We start from the raw sequence: 17,893 nt of genomic DNA, 5'->3' as shown, positions 1-17,893 counted from the left end.
AATGGAGAAAAGGTGCTTTCTGTACTGTAGAATGAATCAATCAATCAATCGCCACTACACAGCCGTACACGGTTAAGAATTGGTACCAAATCCAATACGGTGTGTGGAATCACATGCTGTCGTAACCTTTTGACTTGTTTAAAGTCACAAATATTTGACAATGTCTTCCATCAGCAATTGACATTGAAGTTATCCGTGTTAAGTGTTTGGACAAAAATTCTCAATGCCTGTGATGATGTAAGCTCTTTCCAATACAAAGCATTACTTTGGAAGATCCACCAACACCCACTACATTCTGGATAGATAAAAAGTTTGTAACATTCACTTAGAGTAAGTAGTGCTCAGGCTATTTATTAGTTTTACTTTAATAAAGCAGAAATTTCCAGATTTTATTAAGGTTTTAAGTTTACACCGCTTACCTTTGCACCTCCAGCAAGTACCAAGTGTCGGGTTTTACAAACAAACATACCGCCATTTTCCACCAATTTCTTGCAATGTAGAAATGCAAAGCCACGATACAAGTGCCTGATCTCACCCTCACGACCCTAAAAAAAATTTTTTTGAAGGTTAGCACAAATCCTGCTAAGTGTTGTTTCATTCAATGTTCCAGAAAATAATACAGAAGACTGGATAAGTTTAAGTGAAATGGTAGCCTAGTAACAATAGACAGGACGGAAGAGAAATCCAAATGCCCACTTGTACTCTCGGGCATGGATTTAAAGCCATAGCAGCTGTTGGAATTTAAGTTCAATCAATAAATCTTAAGTCAAAAGCTAGACTCAGGAATAATGACCAAGAAATGAATGTCATAAAAATGCAGTCTGCTGTCCTTGCCTTGTCTGGCCCGCAGGTGGCTCCAGACTCACATGGTGAGGGCAATTCTTAACTGTCCTCTGAAATGGTCTAACAACCCAGTCAGTTGTAATAAACCATTACAAAAATAGGAACAACTCAGATAGACGACTTAGCACCTACAAAGACACAGAAAATGACAACAGCACATCCTGCTCAGTCATTCCTGCAAAGTTCTCCTTGCTAACACCTGGGGTCTTGTTTCAAAGAGGAGCTATCCCACAGCCCGACAAGACTAACCCGCTGATCCATAACTTATGGCCAGTATCACAGTTACATTCCTAGGTACATGCTTACGAAGGAAGTGGAATCTGACTACCATTGTAGCTTCTACCAATAATTAAAGACTTTGTCAAGTGAGAAATTTGCAGAAGAGACAGCATTAGAAAGGCTGCTTAGGGTAAGTAATCCATTTGGTCTGGATGGTTTGCCCCCCAAGTTATTAAAAGGAAGTTGGGGTGGGAATAAAAGGGTTGCTTAATTTTTCAATCTTCCCTAGATATAGGGGAGGTGCCAGAGCGTTTAAGAGTGGAAAATTTGACATCCTTATTCATGAATGAGTGCAGGGTTAAAATCAAGGTTCTTGGAATACAGAGTCAGGAAAAATGGGCAAAACTCTCTGGCCTAACCAGCAAGTGTCCACGTCCCATTAAAAATACAAGAGGCACACATGAATGAAGATTTTCAAAAAAATCACAGGGTCCTGAATAGAGTTCATGAAGAATAGCCAACACATATTAGCCAACATGGTAGATTGTGTTCAACAGATCTAATTGATTTTTTTTGTTGAAATAATTGGAGAATGTTGATGAACAGAACGTGGGATCTATACTGAGTTTAAGAAAGTGTTCAATAAAGTATCACAAAACAGATTGGTAACCAATAATGAGTCTTATGGAAAACAAAGGTCAATATCCATTTTAACAAAAAAAAGTATAGTAAATGATTGTCTCTCATCCTCCTGTATAAAAACAATAATGTTACCTAATATCAATATGAGGAGCACTGCCTTTTTGATATACATATACATATACATGGCTTAGATCTCGGTACACAGGATAACATTTCAATACTTGCTGCTGACATCAGACTTGGAGGAGTGCCAAACAGTAACAGTAATATGAATTATACACAACACGTCAGAGTTAAGCTGATAGAATAGGTTGACAAGAGGTCAACAAAATTCAGTAGCAATGTTATGTGTTTTAGCAGAAACAACGGGGAGAAGCAATATTAATTTAATATCATAACTCTAAAGAGTATGCAGAGACAAGGGAACCTAGGTTATATGTTTATTAAATCTTTGATAAAGGTAGGACATGAGAAAATGGTTAGCATTCAACTTGGTATCAACTCAACTAGACCTACTCCATTTTAGTTTCCCAAAGGCCTTCAGCCTTTTCTCTAGATAATTGTCCAATTTCTGTCTCTGGTATCTTCTCACTACAAACTAGATTCGGAGCCACTCACATGTTGCCCTTTTCTGCTATTTGCCTTAAATCGGTTCTTGCCCTTTGGACCAATGGGAACAGTTTCTTCACATCTACTTTGCCCAGACCCCTCATAAAATTAAATACCTCAATCAAATCTCAACATTCTCTTTTGCAAAGAAAATGGCCTCAGCTTCTGCTATCTATTCATGCCACGATTTCCTGAAAGGCTTCTTGTTAATCTTTACAGCACTAACACCGTCACATCCTCCAAAATGCAGTATCCACAATTGGATGTAATTCTCCATGTGATGTCAATCCAGTTCTTACTAGGATTTTCTGTAATTTCCTCGATTTTATACTCTAGGCCTCTATAAAGCACAAGAACCCATATGCCCATAACACCAGCTTGCCCTTGAAGTCTATGCAAGCCTGATAATAATCACTGTTTTATGAACATAAGATTTGTGAACACTCATACGTACAAACACAATCTCATACTGAGGTGTAATTTTAAATACAAACCATATAAACATTTCCTGTACTTATGAACAGTTGCTTTATTGTATACTGCACTGTGCTCCAACTTTAACATAAATTGACTTGTGAACTGACTCAGGAACAAGACCCATTCCCAAGTTACAGACTGCCTGAATTTATCATCCTGACAATTCCTAATACTTCCCAAGTTTTATTTTATCTGCCAACTTTGAAATTCTATCCTCCACATTCATCGACATCATTGATAAAGATCCAAAAAAGCAGTAGTTCTAATGATGGTCCCTGGGGAACCTCACTATTATGCTGTCTCCAGTCCAACAAACAAATTATTCATCACAACTTAATTTCTTGTCATATAGCAAGCTTGTTTTGCATTCTGCTGCTTGCATGGAAGAGCTTCAATTTTGTTAACAAGCCTGTTATATATGTTATACCAAAATAATTTTGGAAGTACACGTGCACCACGCCAACTGGATTATCCACATCAACCCTCACTGTTCCTCAACAAAGATAAAGACACATTAAATTAAAAAATGGTGGTACTAAACCAATACAATCTCTACCAATTGTGCCACAGGTTAACAAGATCATGAAACAAAGTACTCTGTTTTATTTGTATGTGATTAGAACGGATAAATAATGAAGCTGTATCAAACCTTTGGTTTGGCCATATTTAGATCAAAGCATGCAGTTCAGATTTCCATGTTAACAAGGAGATATACTAAAGAGGATGCAGATTGACAAGGATGAGTGAGTTGACATATCAGATTGGATCAACAAATTGAGTCTTCTCGATCATTTCAAGACTGAATGACACAAGTTTGCAAACAGTCTGCTTCGGGCTCGTGTTGCTGCCAAGAAGGGAGATGGAGTCAATGGTAAAGGATTGCAGTTTTGTAGCTGGAACAATGTTTAACTGGAGAAAAATTCCACTCATCCAATACTGGATGTCTAACAAGGTGTCCGATAAATTAATGACAGGAACAATCCTTAATCTTCATTTCATTAAAAGCTTAAACTGAGTTTCTTTCAATGAATGTGACTATTGATGCATTCATTGTGCAACTCCTGTGAAAATTCTCAAATGGAAGACTATGGAGTATTACCAGGTACTACTTTAAAGAGAGTTAACAGGTTACTTTAGAGGTAAATGCTGTGTTTTCAGATGAGGTGACCAAGGGACTTCACCTTTGACTCACATTTCTATATTTGCAATTTCATTCAAAACAAAACTGTAGGGAAGTCTTACCGAGTGTGGTCCATCAATAACTTTAACAATATCTTTCACATGAATATTATTTTGCTCAGAATCCAGGGCCACAGCAAAACGGTTATCCTTTTTCCGAGTTATTGCTTGATGCCGTACAGTAATGACCTTTCCATACATATTAAGAACCTACAAAATGATGAATATTAAAATGAGCAGTTTGCCTTTCTCAGCCCAAGCAGAAGATGGCTAGCTTTCTATCTGTATTGTTGAAGGATAAAGTTTGCCTTTTGCAAATATCTTATCAAAAAAATAAGGAAAATGTGAGGAGATACAAGATAGAGAAAGTTCACATCAGGCCTTTTACTCAGAAGTATTCTTAACTGGGTTTGTTTCAACTTTGTCCATCCAATAAGATAAAAAGGAAACAAAAATCCAACCCATGTAATGCAGTAACATTAACTGATTGCTCCTTAAAAGGAACATACTTTACAAAAATCGGATTATCTTGAATTCCTTCAGTTACCTTACTAGTATGCCATATAAGGTAACAAATGCTAAGTATATTCATTCACAGATGCCTCAATTAATTGCCATTACAAACCACCACAATTTTCTAGACCATCATAGTGGCACTTCAGATAATGACTTGCAGCCTAGACTTCCAAGATCTCTTCTGTTCACTGTTTCTCTATTTTGCAACTGGAGCGTCCCACTATACATTCTAACTGTCCTGACACAGAAAAGGGAGACAGAGATACAAGGGCAATTATCAAATCAGGTACCCGACAATGACCTTTAAGGATGGCAGTTTGATTAAAAGGACAGCTCTACTCACATGAGTCAATAATTTATGATCAAACATCAATAAAAGTTGTACACCTGTACAAGCAAGGCGTGACCAAGGCTGAACAAGGTTGTGATAAAGACATTGTGGGGAAGTGATGGAGTAGTACACTGGACTGCTAATCTCGAACATGGGCTCGAATTCTATTTTCGCAGATGATGAAATGTGAATCCGATTAAAACAAAAGTCTAGAATAAAAACATAGCTGAATGGCAAGTTGGTAACCATTAACAATTGTTAACTAATGTACTGAGGGAGGGAAATTGCTGTCCTTATCTGATTTGGCCTACATGTGATTCCAATTCCATAAGCCCTCTTGGCGATAAATGTCAATCTTGCCAGCAATATCCACATCCCATAAACAAATGTTTAAAAATGAGATTGGCCATTAGGGAAACAACAATGTCATATATCAGATGATTTCATCACAGCAACATGTTCAAACCTGAAGCTCCCAAAGTCCTAAGCTCTGGAAATCCATCTCTGGTTCTCGCCTCCATTAACAAACTCAAAAACCTACACTTTAAAGCAAGCTTTTTAAAACCTATTCTAAAAGCTCCCTCCATGGTTCAGTGTCAATTTGTTTTGATAAAGCACCATCAGGCATCTTGGGATATTTTATTAAGGATAAAATGAGTTAGATGCTGACCTCTGAAATTCTGGTTCGAAATCAAAACAGACCGACTGAGATGATTGCCTTGCCTTTATGACGGCAATGATATGAAATGAGGTTGTCAGCTCTGCCCTGTTCTTATGGGCATGGGATCACCGGAATAAACACTCCCAATTTGTAATCTGGTTCAGAAATACATTTGGAAATGTGGAATATTTCAATCTGGGCACTGGTGGTTTCAAAGGCACTTCCCTCCAATAGTTCAGGCAAGATATTTATATTCACACTCAATGCACACATTCAGGGCCAACATTTCAGAACTGAGCAAAGTGTGCTTAATTTTGACATCAGTGACAAGTAGAAGACATGTTACAAGTATTCCAACTTGTGGTTTAGAAATTCTGAGAGTTTTACAATTTCAGATTAATTGACATTCCTGATGAAGGGCTTTTGCCCGAAACGTCGATTTTACTGCTCCTCGGATGCTGCCTGAACTGCTGCGCTCTTCCAGCAACACTAATCCAGAAAATGATATATCTAATGGTCAAGAATATGCATTGAAATTTCTATGGTTCTAAAATAGACACTGAATACGTAGTCTAAGTTGGGGAGCGAACTCCAATAATCAACAATATTTCCGATAACCTATCTCAAGAGGAATCAATCATCATACCTGGAATGTCTCCCTCTCCAGCCGGACAATAACTCCCATAGTCTGTGGGTCAAGTTGGACCAGTTCACCCCACTCATGCTGACCTCCAGCATCAACTCCAGATGCAGTTTCTGAGCATAGTTGCAAATCTCTTGGGAGCACTTTCAGCTGAAATACAATACAATTTCATTACATTTCAAACACCATTAAAACTGTATCACCAAAGTGTGCAAATATTGAAACATGTCTTGTAATAGAACATAGAAAAATACAGCGCAGTACAGGCCCTTTGGCCCTCGATGTTGCGCCGATCCAAGCCCACCTAACCTACACTAGCCCACTATCCTCAATATGCCTATACAATGCCCGTTTAAATGCCCATAAAGAGGGAGAGTCCACCACTGCTACTGGCAGGGCATTCCATGAACTCACGACTCGCTGAGTAAATAATCTACCCCTAACATCTGTCCTATACCTAACACCCCTTAATTTAAAGCTATGCCCCCTCGTAATAGCTGACTCCATACGTGGAAAAAGGTTCTCATGGTCAACCCTGTCTAAACCCCTAATCATCTTGTACACCTCTATCAAGTCACCCCTAAACCTTCTTTTCTCCAATGAAAACAGCCCCAAGTGCCTCAGCCTTTCCTCATACGATCTTCCTACCATGCCAGGCAACATTCTGGTAAACCTCCTCTGCACCCGTTCCAGTGCCTCCACATCCTTCCAAAGTATGGCAACCAAAACTGCACACAATACTCCAGATACGGCCGCACCAGTCTTATACAATTGCAACATGACCTCAGGACTCCGGAACTCAATTCCTCTGCCAATAAAAGTCAGTCCGCCATATGCCTTCTTCACAGCACTATTTACCTGAGTGGCAACTTCCAGAGATCTGTGTATACAGACACCAAGATCTCTCTGCTCATCCACACTACCAAGTATCCGACCATTAGCCCAATACCTCATCTTCTTGTTACTCTTACCAAAGTGAATCACTTCACACTTACCTACATTGAACTCCATTTGCCACCTTTCTGCCCAGCTCTGCAGCTTATCTATATCCCGCTGTAACCTGCCACATCCTTCCTCACCGTCAACAATTCCACCGATTTTCGTATCATCCGCAAACTTGCTCACTCAACCTTCTAGCCCCTCCTCCAGGTCATTTTTATAAATGACCAACAGCAATGGTCCCAAAACAGATCCTTACGGAACACCGCTAGTAACTGCACTCCAAGATGAACCTTTACCATCAACTACTACCCTCTGTCTTCTTCCAGCCAGCCAATTCCTAATCCAAACCTTTAACTCACCCTAAATGCCATACCTCCGTATTTTTTGCAGTAGCCTACCATGGGGAACCTTATCAAACGCCTTACTAAAATCCATATACACCACATCTACCGCTTTACCCTCGTCCACCTCCTTAGTCACCTTCTCAAAGAATTCAATAGAATAAAATAAAACCAAAAAAAAAGTCAGTTAGCCACAGCCAGGGGCAACAGAGGATCAAAAAGCTACCCAGTGCCTCCAGCTTGGGGAAAAGGAAGTTAAAAATCCCAACAGGATTCCTCTTGATGATAGTCATTGAATGACCCCTGCAGGAAAGTGCAAGGTCAGCGACAGAATCAGGCTCAGATACTCTGCTACACTACAACTCCTGACACTGACTAGAAAGATTTCAGCGACAATCATGCATGCACATTTAGGCTGCAATGCAAAGGCCAACACATGCACACAACTGATACCTTTCTGATTGGGCTACCTTACTCAAATTCCAATCCTGCACAGTCTAGCTCATGTTCATACCAGAGTCATTGTCTCAAGTCCCACATTGTTATATTTTTGAAATGTATTTTACATTCAAAACACTGAACAACTGCAGTGAGTAAAGTTCCTTCATGCAGGTACAAGAATTGAAAATGATGAACAGGAGCTTCCTGGGACAGTCCAGTTACAAAAGAATATTTTCATTGTTGGAAAATAGAAGGCATCAATAAACAATGCAAAATGAAGCAAGGCCTATATTTTGATACTTCCCAAAGCCTTTTTCACAGAACCTGCAAAAAAATGATATTAAAAGCAATGCTGCAATGTATTTTTGATGAGAATATTAATAATGATGACTGGCAAATGAACAGAACATTTTGGGGAACAGTCAATCCTAACACCATTTAGAGTCGTAGAGTAATAGAGATGTACAGCATGGAAACAGACCCTTCGGTCCAACTGTCCACACCGACCAGATATCCCAAACCAATCTAGTCCCACCTGCCAGCACCCGGCCCATATCCCTCCAAACTTTTCCTATTCATATACCCATCCAAATGCCTCTTAAATGTTACAATTGTACCAGCTTCCACCACATCCTCTGGCAGCTCATTTAATATATGTATCACCCTTTGCGTGAAAAAGTTGCCCCTTAGGTCTCTTTTATATCTTTTCCCTCTCACCCTAAACCTATGCCCTCTCATTCTGGACTCCCTGACCCCAGGGAAACAACTTGTCTATTTATCCTATCCGTGCCCCTCACAATTTTGTAAACTTCTATACGGTCACCCCTCAGCCTCTGATGCTCCAGGGAAAACAGTCCCAGTCTGTTCAGCCTCTCCCTATAACTCAAATCCTCCAATCCTGGCAACATCTTTGTAAACCTTTTCTGAACCCTTTGTTCAAATTAAATCGGAATAATGGACATTTAAACATCATTTAGGTTGCTTAGATGCAAATAATGAACAGACTGCAGAATTACTTGTGTAAAAGTTGAGTTTTTGAGACTAAACATTAAGCTAAACAAAGATTTAAATCCACTTTTTTTTTTAGGAACTGCCAATAATGACATTGTCTCTGCAGTTGCTGGCCGTGGTCCTGAATTCTGAAGGAAATGCTGCCTCGAGCTTTGTACTTTTGACAGGTTGAAGAGAAAGAGCAATTGTGAAAACAAATCAGTGGACTGCTCCAGCCATGAGATATAAAAAATATAAGAACTTCAGGGCCAAAAATACATATTGTATGAGACACCAGGTGCACTAGAATACTCGAGTGGTTAGCACTGCTGCCTCATGGTGCCAGGGACTCAGATTTGATTTCGGCCTTGACTGACTAACTGTGTGGAGATTACGTGTACTCCTCATGTTTGTGTTGGCTTCTGCCAGGTGCTCCGGCTTCCTCACACAATCTAAAGAAATATTCAGAAGGTCTGCTTAGATTACTGTTTGAAGATTAGTTCCAAAAACACATGATCCTCTAAGAGAAGAAAATTATTCTCATCACCTTGCATGAATGACCGTTATTTAAAGCAGTGACCCCTGGTCTAGATTTCCCAACAAGAGAAAATATCCTTTTTAAAGATACCCCTCAGAATATTCTGTGTTTCAGTCAGGCTTCTCTAACTCTTCTAAACTCAAGCAGATGCAATCTCTATCTTTCCTGATATGATAACTCACCTATTACAGATTTTAGCTTAGTTAGCTTTCTCTGAACTGACTCTTCTACATTTAGATCTTTCCTTAAGTATAGAAACCAGTTCTATAAACAATACTCATCTAATCTCACCATGTTTGAATCACTGTGTTCAGATTTGATGTTTCCAACTTCAGACACAAGAAGAAAAAAAAGTAGACCATTTGGCCCATCAAGCCTTCTGTGCTATTCTAATAAGATTGATCTTCAGCTTCAACTCCACTTTCCCGCCCACCCCTACTCCATTGATTTCCTGAGTGACCTAAAATCTGTCTCGTGCAGCTTGAAAGATATTTCACAACTCTCTGGGGCAAAGAATTCCAAAGATGTACAATTTGTGTGAAGAAATTTCTCTCTACCTTATTAACGATTGATCAGCCCCTTGCTTTGAAGTTGTGCCCCAGCATTTTTGATTCTCAGCCAAGGGAAAATAATCAGTCTCTATCAGTAATCCTTCTTAGGCAATCTCCCGTGATAAATGACATGCTTCCAATTCAGGTCGACGAGTTCAGAAAAGGCTGATAAAATCCAGTGCACAATCCACAGATTGTCACTTGGGTTAAATAGTCTTGAGAGGTCAGGTAAACGAGTTGTTAGGAGATGTGCGTCTTACCTCCAGTAGGATCACAGAATCACACATTAGAGAAGTAACGTAATGGTCCACTGAGTCTGCCCCAACAAAAGCTACTTTATCTGGGCTACCAATGTGTTTGGTGTCCCTCCGAATTAACTTTCTCTACTTTGTTCTGTCGCATGCAACTATGCCCATGCACTGGCAGGAGTGGTTGATCTCTTTAGGATGTTTCAGTTCAGCTTCCTATATAGCAGAGTTTCAAGTACAGTGGTTGCTTCAGGAATATGCTGTTATGCATACTAACATACTGAAAAAGGATTACAGGACTCAAAATGTTAACGGCTTTCTCTCTACAGATGCTGCCACACATGCTGAGTTGCTTCAGCAATTTCTGTTTTTGTTGCACATTTCCAGTACCTGAATTTCTTGATCTTACACAACTTGGACAGCATCTTTGCCACTTTTACTTCCAAGTGTTTAATTTTAAAATATATATCCTTCAAAACATTACCTCATGCATGGTTAGATCCGAAAAAAGAATGACAAAGTTCTCTTCCACTCGTACAATCAGTCCCGTATCTCCCTCATATCGCCCTGCTATCACTTTCACATGGTCTCCCATTTTGAAGTATTTGCGCAATTCATGAGCTGGAAACTCTAAAGGATCCTGCAAACAAACAGATGATAAATTTAACCAGATTCTTCATCAATCCATTGATCAGTTCTAGACTTAGTCAATGCTGAGATTTTAAATCTTTCTAATAAACTAATCTTTACTTGCTTGGAAATACAGAACTTGAGCATTTGTTGAAAACATTGGGGAAATATTGTCAAAGCTTTTCACTTTGTACTCATCAGGAAAGATTCAAGAATGTCAAATTATAAAGGAAGCAACAATTTGTACCATATAAGAAAAGGGAACAAATAAGTTGGTCCCCTTTGGCCAAGGTGTTACCATTGAGAATGGAAACCATAGAGAGAACTAGAGTCCCAGAAGATTGCTTAATTCAAAATACGTCTGGACATGTTTCTTTTTCCTGTGGAGGACAAATCATGACGTATGAACATATGTAGTTTCTAGCAATTATAAGTGAGCCTGACTAACCATTGTAAATTGGTTGTCAGCGCAACTCATAGCACACAAAGTGCTGTCCAATCATGAAATCACTATCAATGTTACATATTACATTCCAAACATTATCAGTATTCTGCCCGTTGCAAACAATCGGAGGGCTGTTTGATATCATGTGTCAGTCATTAGGGACATATGGCCTACATAATTGTCATCTTAACGGCAACGATACTTTTCCTTAAATGGAGATGCATCATTTCATCTATTGGAAAGCTGAAATTTAGTTTTTGCTTTTTGGTCTCTCCTTCCCATAATATGCACCCTTTGGTATCCCATTATCGTGGCTAGGATCCATGCACAAGTCTCAACAGTGATCAGTAGTTTACTGAATGAAAAGGGCAGCACAGCTGGGCCCATTTCTGCCCTCATCCAGTGTCTGCAGGGCCACATTTCTAGCAGTAGCCACATAACAATCTATTCTTGCTTTGCTGTCTAACAGCTGACTAGATCTCTTGCAAGAGTGGATTTTCACCATAGATTTGTAAATAGTAAGGTCATAGCCAAATTCAGGACTGGTTTTAAATTAACAGGAGATCAAACAGGCTAGATTAGTTTAAAACTGGCTTTGGTTGCTATAGCAAGTGAACAGATATCAGATGGAAACAATCCAAAGTCATCTGCAATGGATAGAAAACCTTTCCTTATTGACCAGTAGAGATATGATTCTCCATACCTTCAGATCTTCGTGTTTGGGTAAAATTGTGATCTTGTTGCCCTCCACACTCAAAATTTTACCCTGCAGGTTTATCAATTCACCTTCGCAAACTTCTACGTTATCTCCAGGTTGCAAGTTGTGTTCTCTTTCTTTGCCTGGGGAAAAAAAAATGAAAACATCATACTTAAAATTCAGTCAAGAGCACAAGAAGTCAAATTGCCAGAATGCATTATTTGTGATGCCCCACTTTTTCAATTACAGCACACAACCCCATTTTTAACATTCAAATGTCACCTCCTATTTGGTTGGTAATGCCAAATATTTCTAGTATCAAATTCCACATGACTGTTCATTAATTTAAACTCCTATATTCCTGTAACATGCTAGCTTTACATTATTAAAACCACATCAAATAAGAACAAATGGCATTATTCCCATTGGTACTACATACTCAGCCTCCAGGCACTGCCTGAAAGGAATGTCAAGATTATCAATTACACGGAGTATCACAAGGTCACATAATAACACAACATAAAGAACACTTAAAGTCTGGTTGAAGATTTGTAGCTCGGGTGTCTGTTGTTGTGGTTCTGTTCGCCGAGCTGGAAGTTTTTGCTGCAAACGTTTCGTTCCCTGGCTAGGGAACATCATCAGTGCTATTGGAGCCTCCTGTGAAGCGCTGCTTTGATGTTTCTTCCGGTATTTATAGTGATTTGTTCTTGCCGCTTCCGGGTGTCAGTTTCAGCTGTAGTAGTTTGTATGTGGGGTCCAGGTCGGTGTGTCTGTTGATGGATCTTCTTGCCGTTTCTGGGTGTCAGTTTCAGCTGTAGTGGTTTGTATATGGGGTCCAGGTCTAGGTGTCTGTTAATGGAGTTTGTGGATGAATGCCATGCCTCTAGGAATTCCCTGGCTGTTCTCTGTCTGGCTTGTCCTATGATGGTAGTGTTTTCCCAGTCAAATTCATGTTCCTGGTTGTCTGAGTGTATGGCTACTAGGGATAGCTGGTCGTGTCGTTTTGTGGCTAGCTGATGTTCGTGGACGCGGATTGTTAGCGGTCTTCCTGTTTGTCCTATATAGTGTTTTGTGCAGTCCTTGCATGGTATTTTGTAAACTACGTTAGTTTGGCTCATGCTGGCTATTGGGTCCTTTGTTCTAGTGAGTTGTTGTCTGAGTGTGGAAGTTGGCTTGTGTGCTGTTATGAGTCCTAAGGGTCGCAGTAGTCTGGCTGTCAGTTCTGAGACGCTCCTGACGTATGGTAGTGTGGCTAGTCCTTTTGGTTGTGGCATGTCCTCGTTCCGTGGTTATCTCTTAGGCATCTGGTGATAAAGTTGCGTGGGTATCCGTTTTTGGCGAATACCTTGTATAGGTGTTCCTCTTCCTCTTTTCGCAGTTCTGGTGTACTGCAATGTGTTGTGGCTCTTTTGAATAGTGTCCTGATGCAGCTTTGTTTGTGTGTGTTGGGGTGGTTACTTTCATAGTTTAGGACTTGGTCTGTGTGTGTTGGTTTCCTGTGTACCCTTGCACTTTCACCACAAGGGTACACAGGAAACCAACACACACAGACCAAGTCCTAAACTATGAAAGTAACCACCCCAACACACACAAACGAAGCTGCATCAGGACACTATTCAAAAGAGCCACAACACACTGCAGTACACCAGAACTGCGAAAAGAGGAAGAGAAACACCTATACAAGGTATTCGCCAAAAACGGATACCCACGCAACTTTATCACCAGATGCCTAAGAGATAACCACGGAACGAGGACATGCCACAACCAAAAGGACTAGCCACACTACCATACGTCAGGAGCGTCTCAGAACTGACAGCCAGACTACTGCGACCCTTAGGACTCATAACAGCACACAAGCCAACTTCCACACTCAGACAACAACTCACTAGAACAAAGGACCCAATAGCCAGCACGAGCCAAACTAACGTAGTTTACAAAATACCATGCAAGGACTGCGCAAAACACTATATAGGACAAACAGGAAGACCGCTAACAATCCGCGTCCACGAACATCAGCTAGCCACAAAACGACACGACCAGCTATCCCTAGTAGCCATACACTCAGACAACCAGGAACATGAATTTGACTGGGAAAACACTACCATCATAGGACAAGCCAGACAGAGAACAGCCAGGGAATTCCTAGAGGCATGGCATTCATCCACAAACTCCATCAACAGACACATAGACCTGGACCCCACATACAAACTACTACAGCTGAAACTGACACCCGGAAGCGGCAAGAACAAACCACTATAAATACCGGAAGAAACATCAAAGCAGCGCTTCACAGGAGGCTCCAATAGCACTGATGATGTTCCGTAGCCAGGGAACGAAACGTTTGCAGCAAAAACTTCCAGCTCGGCGAACAGAACCACAACAACGGACACCCGAGCTACAAATCTTCAACCAGACTTTAAGCATTGAAATCCAAACAAGTCATCATAAAGCTCAGAACAGAAACAGATTTCTCTCTCATATACAAAACAAGTACCTGTTGATTCGGTCACAACCTCCAGGTCAATGCCTTCTGGTTGATCCTCAAATTTTTCAAGCTCAGAAAGTGTGGGCTTCACTCCTTCAGTAATCTGTAACATGCAAAGAGTCACTCCAGTTATTTCAAGAAATATGAACCATTGGAGAAACAAGACTGAAGGCTCAAGGTGCCTTTGAGCATGATCGCACATGGAGTGGCCACACTCTGGGTTCAAATCTGAACCAGAATGCCACAGCAAAGCACACGGTCTTACCAGACTCTAAGTATCGAAAGGTAAAGACATTCATCCCACATATACCCTAGCAGCTAAATTAGACAGGAATTGGTCAAAGTGATGGAGCATACCCAACTAACGCCTTGGTTAAATGTAAAAAAAAAGCAAATATGCCATGACTGAATTTTGAACAAATTTTATTAAGATCACAGAATTTTACCTAACACGTAATATTGCAAGAATGAATGCAATTAATTTCATCAGAGATTAAGCATTTTATTATCTAGTGACAGTTTAAATTCTATACTCTACCTGATTTTCAAAACTAACCTTTCCTGATAGGTGGAATGAAGGTAAAGAAACGCAGGCCACATACACTCAAGTCTCCAAATGTACCAGGTATATGGGACTTACCTTTGAGTACACAAACTGTCGATGAGAGATCTGGTGGATTAATGAGTTAGGGAAGTAGAGGGAGAGATGGATATTATCTATCACATCACTGTTAAATACTTCGTAGAGACTAACAGACCTCTCATGTTGTTCATGGTCTGTCAGGAGATATATAAAAAATGTGGCAAAGAAAGTGTTGCAATAGCATGCAGCAGGGATAATGATATTTACAGGACATTCCTCTGGCAACATCCATCAAAGATTGGGAAAATAGCTTGCTTCGTGCCAGGTGGCTTTTGTTTTATGCACTTTTTCAATTACACGATGCTAATCATGCATCAACACAGAAACAGTCAAGCTGTAACCTCAATTAATCACCCACCCGACATGCGCAAAGCAAGTAGTCATCAAGAGGCTTGGAAAACTTTGGAATGAGCACTTCAAAAACATAACTCAAAACCACACTGATACAAAAGATCCTAATAGATGCATTACTTACCACTGCAGACATTGCAAAACTTTTGAACAAGAATCCTTTCCTGCTGTAGCGATTGCCCTCAAATATAAGAAAGTCTCCATCTGTGGTAACGTCTCCACCCAGTGATCTATGAAATGTACAATTTCAATTCAAACAAATCAGTTTGACATCAAATATACAATGAAGACAGCAAAATCTAAATAGTGTTCAGGCTCTTTATGATCTTAAGATTAACAAAAACTGGCAAATGGGACTAGATTTATCTAGGATATCTGGCGATATGGATGAGTTGTGTGCTGTACATCTATGACTCTATAACTACATTTTATCAGATATGATAATAGGCATTTTAAACAAATAACTAACAAGAATGCCAATAAAGACCCGTCACTAAATGACAATGCAAATGACAATTCATTGATCTGCAGCCACAAGATCTATCTCAGTGTCCTCCTGAGGTTCCAGTATTGCAGACACCAGTCTCCAGCTAATTTTATTTATTCAGGTTGATAACAAAAAATGGCTAAAGACATTGGACACAACAAAGGTAATGGGCCTCGACAACATTCAGTGACTGCACTGAAGGTGCGTGTTTCAAAACTACTTGTGCCCCCAGCCAAGCTACTCCAGTACAACTATAACATGGACATTTACCTGACAACTTGGAAAAATGCCAAGGTAGGTCGTACTGAAAAGAAACAGGACAAATCCAAATTGATCCCTGTCTACTTTTTGATTACTGAAGTATTAGAAGAGGTCATCAACAGTGGTGTCAAGTGACCTTAAATAGCAACAACCTGATCACTGATATAAAATAAAGAACTGCAGATGCCGGAAACCTGAAACAAAAACAGAAATTGCTTGAGAAACTTGGCAGGTCTAGTGACATCTGTGGAGAGAAAGCAGAGTTCATATTTCAGGTCCAGTGACACTTCAGAATCTGATCACTGATGTTCAGTTTGAATTCCACCATACTCATTCCGCTCCTGACTCTATTTCATCTTTGGTACAAAAAGAGTTGAATTCTGGAGGTGAGTGAACAGTAACTATCCTTGACATTGAGCTAACACTTGATTGAGTATGGTCTCAAGGAGGAGAAAGAAGAAGGGCTCATGCCCAAAACTTTGATTCTCCTGCTCCTTGGATGCTGCCTGACCTGCTGCGCTTTTCCAGCAACACATTTTCAGCTATGGTCTCAAGGGGATGAACCAAAACTATCAATGGGAATTAGGGAAAATTCTCCACTGTTTAGAATCAAACTTAGCACAAAGGAAAATGGCTGTGGTTTCAGGAGACTAGTCATCTCAATCCCATGACCTTACCACAGGGTAGCATCCCAAGCCCAATCATCTTCATTAGCTTCATCAATGATTTCCTCTCCACCATAAGGTCAGAAGTCAGTTAGTTCATTGCAGCAGTTCATGTCTCTCTCTCTCTCTCTCTATATATATACACACACACACACACAGGTTATAAAAAAAGGTTAAAAGTTAGGAATTCTGTTGTAAGTAATTCCACACCTGCCACACTGAAGTCTACCCACCATCTCAAGGATCAAGTCAGTGGTGATGAAAATACTCCCCACCTGCATGGATGAATTCAACTCCAACAATACTCATGAAGCTTGACATCATCCACAAGGCAGAGCACTTTACTGGCATCCCACCATCTTCAATATTCACTCCATCTACAACCACTATGACAGCAATGTGGATGAACTACATGATGCACTGCAGCAACTCACCCAGGCTCATTCAACATACCTGCCAAACCCATGAGCTCTACCATCTCAAAAGACACAGGCAACAGATGCCTGGGAACACCACAACCTGCATGCTCGCCTTCAAGGAGCAACCATCCTAACTTAGAACAATACAATCATTCCTTTAGTGTTGCTCGATCAAAACCCTAGCACTACCTCTCTAACAGCACTATGGATGTCCTAAAATAATGCAGCAGTTTAAGGATGCAACTCACAACATACTCAAGAGCAATAAGCACTAGCCTAACCATCCACACCCACATCCTATGGAAGAATTTTAAAATAAAAAAAACTCAAAGATTGGTCTGATCAAGTTTACAATTCCCCAATTCTCACGGTATCCATTTTGGAGTTTGGATTTACAGCTATCTAAAGACATGGGAATCACAGAATAATTATTATGATATTGTAATGTGAGGGAACTAGTACCATATCCCAGCAGGAAAACAGTGTGGGTCAATGTCAGTTAGCCCCTTCAGATGGGCCTGGCATTCAATTAGATTGTGGCTGATCTGTAACCTATCTCCACACAGGTGACTTTGCTCCATACCATTTCTTAATCTAACAACCAATCGATCTCAGATTTGAAATTAACTGATCTAGTGT

At 40.1% G+C, this 17,893-nt stretch overlaps 1 protein-coding gene across 1 annotated transcript in view; it reads right to left on the bottom strand.

The window, feature by feature from the left end:
- The window catches only part of supt5h (SPT5 homolog, DSIF elongation factor subunit), a 79,139-nt gene that overhangs the window by 28,504 nt on the left and 32,742 nt on the right, over nucleotides 1-17,893 (bottom strand). Inside the window, 7 exon segments of the mRNA XM_060856267.1 lie at nucleotides 420-545; nucleotides 4,033-4,179; nucleotides 6,124-6,270; nucleotides 10,656-10,811; nucleotides 11,950-12,086; nucleotides 14,438-14,531; nucleotides 15,547-15,652. Coding sequence (XP_060712250.1) covers nucleotides 420-545; nucleotides 4,033-4,179; nucleotides 6,124-6,270; nucleotides 10,656-10,811; nucleotides 11,950-12,086; nucleotides 14,438-14,531; nucleotides 15,547-15,652 — 913 coding nt within the window.

Source organism: Hemiscyllium ocellatum, chromosome 47 (assembly GCF_020745735.1).
Source record: "Hemiscyllium ocellatum isolate sHemOce1 chromosome 47, sHemOce1.pat.X.cur, whole genome shotgun sequence".
NCBI lineage: Eukaryota > Metazoa > Chordata > Chondrichthyes > Orectolobiformes > Hemiscylliidae > Hemiscyllium > Hemiscyllium ocellatum.
Note: the sequence above shows the minus strand (reverse complement) of the source record. Positions and strands in the feature narration are given on the sequence as shown.